This window comes from Diaphorina citri, unplaced genomic scaffold (genome assembly GCF_000475195.1).
Source record: "Diaphorina citri unplaced genomic scaffold, Diaci psyllid genome assembly version 1.1 scaffold18676, whole genome shotgun sequence".
In the NCBI taxonomy this organism is placed as follows: domain Eukaryota; kingdom Metazoa; phylum Arthropoda; class Insecta; order Hemiptera; family Psyllidae; genus Diaphorina; species Diaphorina citri.
Window position 1 is genome coordinate 1 of NW_007396030.1, and position 1,833 is coordinate 1,833.

General features: G+C 43.2%; 1 protein-coding gene across 1 annotated transcript in view; it reads left to right on the plus strand.

Moving 5' to 3' along the window:
- The first annotated feature begins 97 nt into the window (after positions 1-97).
- Positions 98-1,833, plus strand: part of LOC103523276 — a 7,294-nt gene continuing 5,558 nt past the window's right edge. Inside the window, exon 1 of the mRNA XM_008488335.2 lies at positions 98-1,654. Within this exon, the coding sequence (XP_008486557.2) occupies positions 98-1,654 (1,557 nt within the window). The remainder of the gene's footprint in view (positions 1,655-1,833) is intronic.

Consider the following 1,833-nt stretch of genomic DNA (forward strand, 5'->3'; position numbering starts at 1 on the left):
GGAAAGAAAGAAAACTGTTGTTTCTTCCATGCTCAACACTGAGAATCATGATCAGAGCTGGTGTAAGTACTTTTCAAACTACACCAAACTCGTGAGAATGGTGGCATGGATGCGGCGATTCAAGATAAATGCCATGACCAAGAAAAATACTGGTAGTTTACCTGAGCCACAAGACTTGACTGTTCAAGAATTCATGTCAGCAGAAAGGGTAGTGTTTCGTCTCGTTCAGAAAGAAAGTCCTACTGAAATGAAAAAGATGGAGTGTGTACAGACAGTCATTGAGGATGATCTTGTACGCCTTGTGACAAAAACCTCCTACCGCAATGATGATGAAAACTTTTGCTACCCAGTAGTATTGCCTGCCAGTCACCCAGTGGTCCAGAGGTTGGTACTCTCAACACACCGTGAAAACTGCCACGCTGGATCACAGACCTTGCTAGCAATTCTGAGACAGCAATTTTGGTTGATTGGTGGACGAAGAGCTGTTCGAAAAATATTGAAAGACTGTGTGGTTTGTAAGCGCTACACTCAAAATAAAGTACAAACTAAGGCCATACCTTTGCCAGAACCTAGAGTCAGAGATGCAAGGACGTTCGAGGTTACTGGTGTGGACTTAGCCGGACCCCTGTTTGTGAGAACTAACACTAATGAAATACGCAAGGTGTGGATATGTATCTTTGCATGTGCAGTCTACAGAGCAGTGAGATTGGAGTTAGTGTGGTCTCTGTCAACAGATAGCTTCATCCAAGCTCTAAGAAGATTCATAAGTCGACAAGGCAGACCTGAGATAGTCTACAGTGACTGTGGGACAAACTTTGTAGGGTTTGACCATGCCAGTTCCAAGATTGACTGGAATGAAGTATCAAGATATTCATCAACTAAGAAGATTGAGTGGCGTTTCAACCCTCCATCCGGCCCATGGTGGGGAGGATTCTATGAACGTCTCATTGGTATGATGAAACAATTGTTGAAGCGAGTACTTGGTAAATCAAGAGTCACATGTGAAGAATTACTCACTATGCTCAGCGATTGTGAAGCAGTAATGAACTCAAGACCCTTGTCTTACATGTCCGAGGACAAGTCAGAAACATCCTTTCTGACTCCGGCCATGTTCCTACAAGACATTATAGAGAATGGTGTACCAGAATACGATCTGATCCAGGACACCGATCTGGGCAAGAGGTTCAAGTATCGACAAGAGTTAGTTCAAGAGCTCAGGAAGAAATTCAGGGACGAGTACTTGGGTCAACTCCAACCTCTCTCCATGAAAAGGGTGGACAAGCCTTTGCAAGTAGGTGAGATTGTGTTAATTGGTGATGATAACATCAAACGTGTCAATTGGCCTACTGGTATCATCACGGAGATTGTGGAAGGCAAAGATGGTCATGCACGAGTGGTGAAACTTCGTACAGCTGAGGGTACACTGACAAGACCAGTGCAGCGTATCTTCAGATTGGAGTTGTTGTCTGAGCCTCGTCCGGCTAAGACCTGTGAACCAATGTCCGGTGAAATGGAGCAGTTGGAGCCAAGTCCTATCTCTTCAGTTCCTGTGACGGCTAATTCTGAGAGTCCAAAAGAGCCTAGTTCTATTCAAATGGCCCCTGTTAGGGACAATCCTGACGGATCAGGACAGTTCAATCCTGCTCCTAATATTGTAAGTTATGAGCCAAAACTACCTACTATGTCCAGGAGTGGTCGTAAAATTAAAGGACCAATCAAGCTTGACCTTTAGTTATTATTTAGGTAGCCATATTCTTTGTAAATAGATAATTGAGAATTTTTAGTAAGACAATGTCTCATTGTAATGTTTAGATATATTTTAGTTTGTCTGTT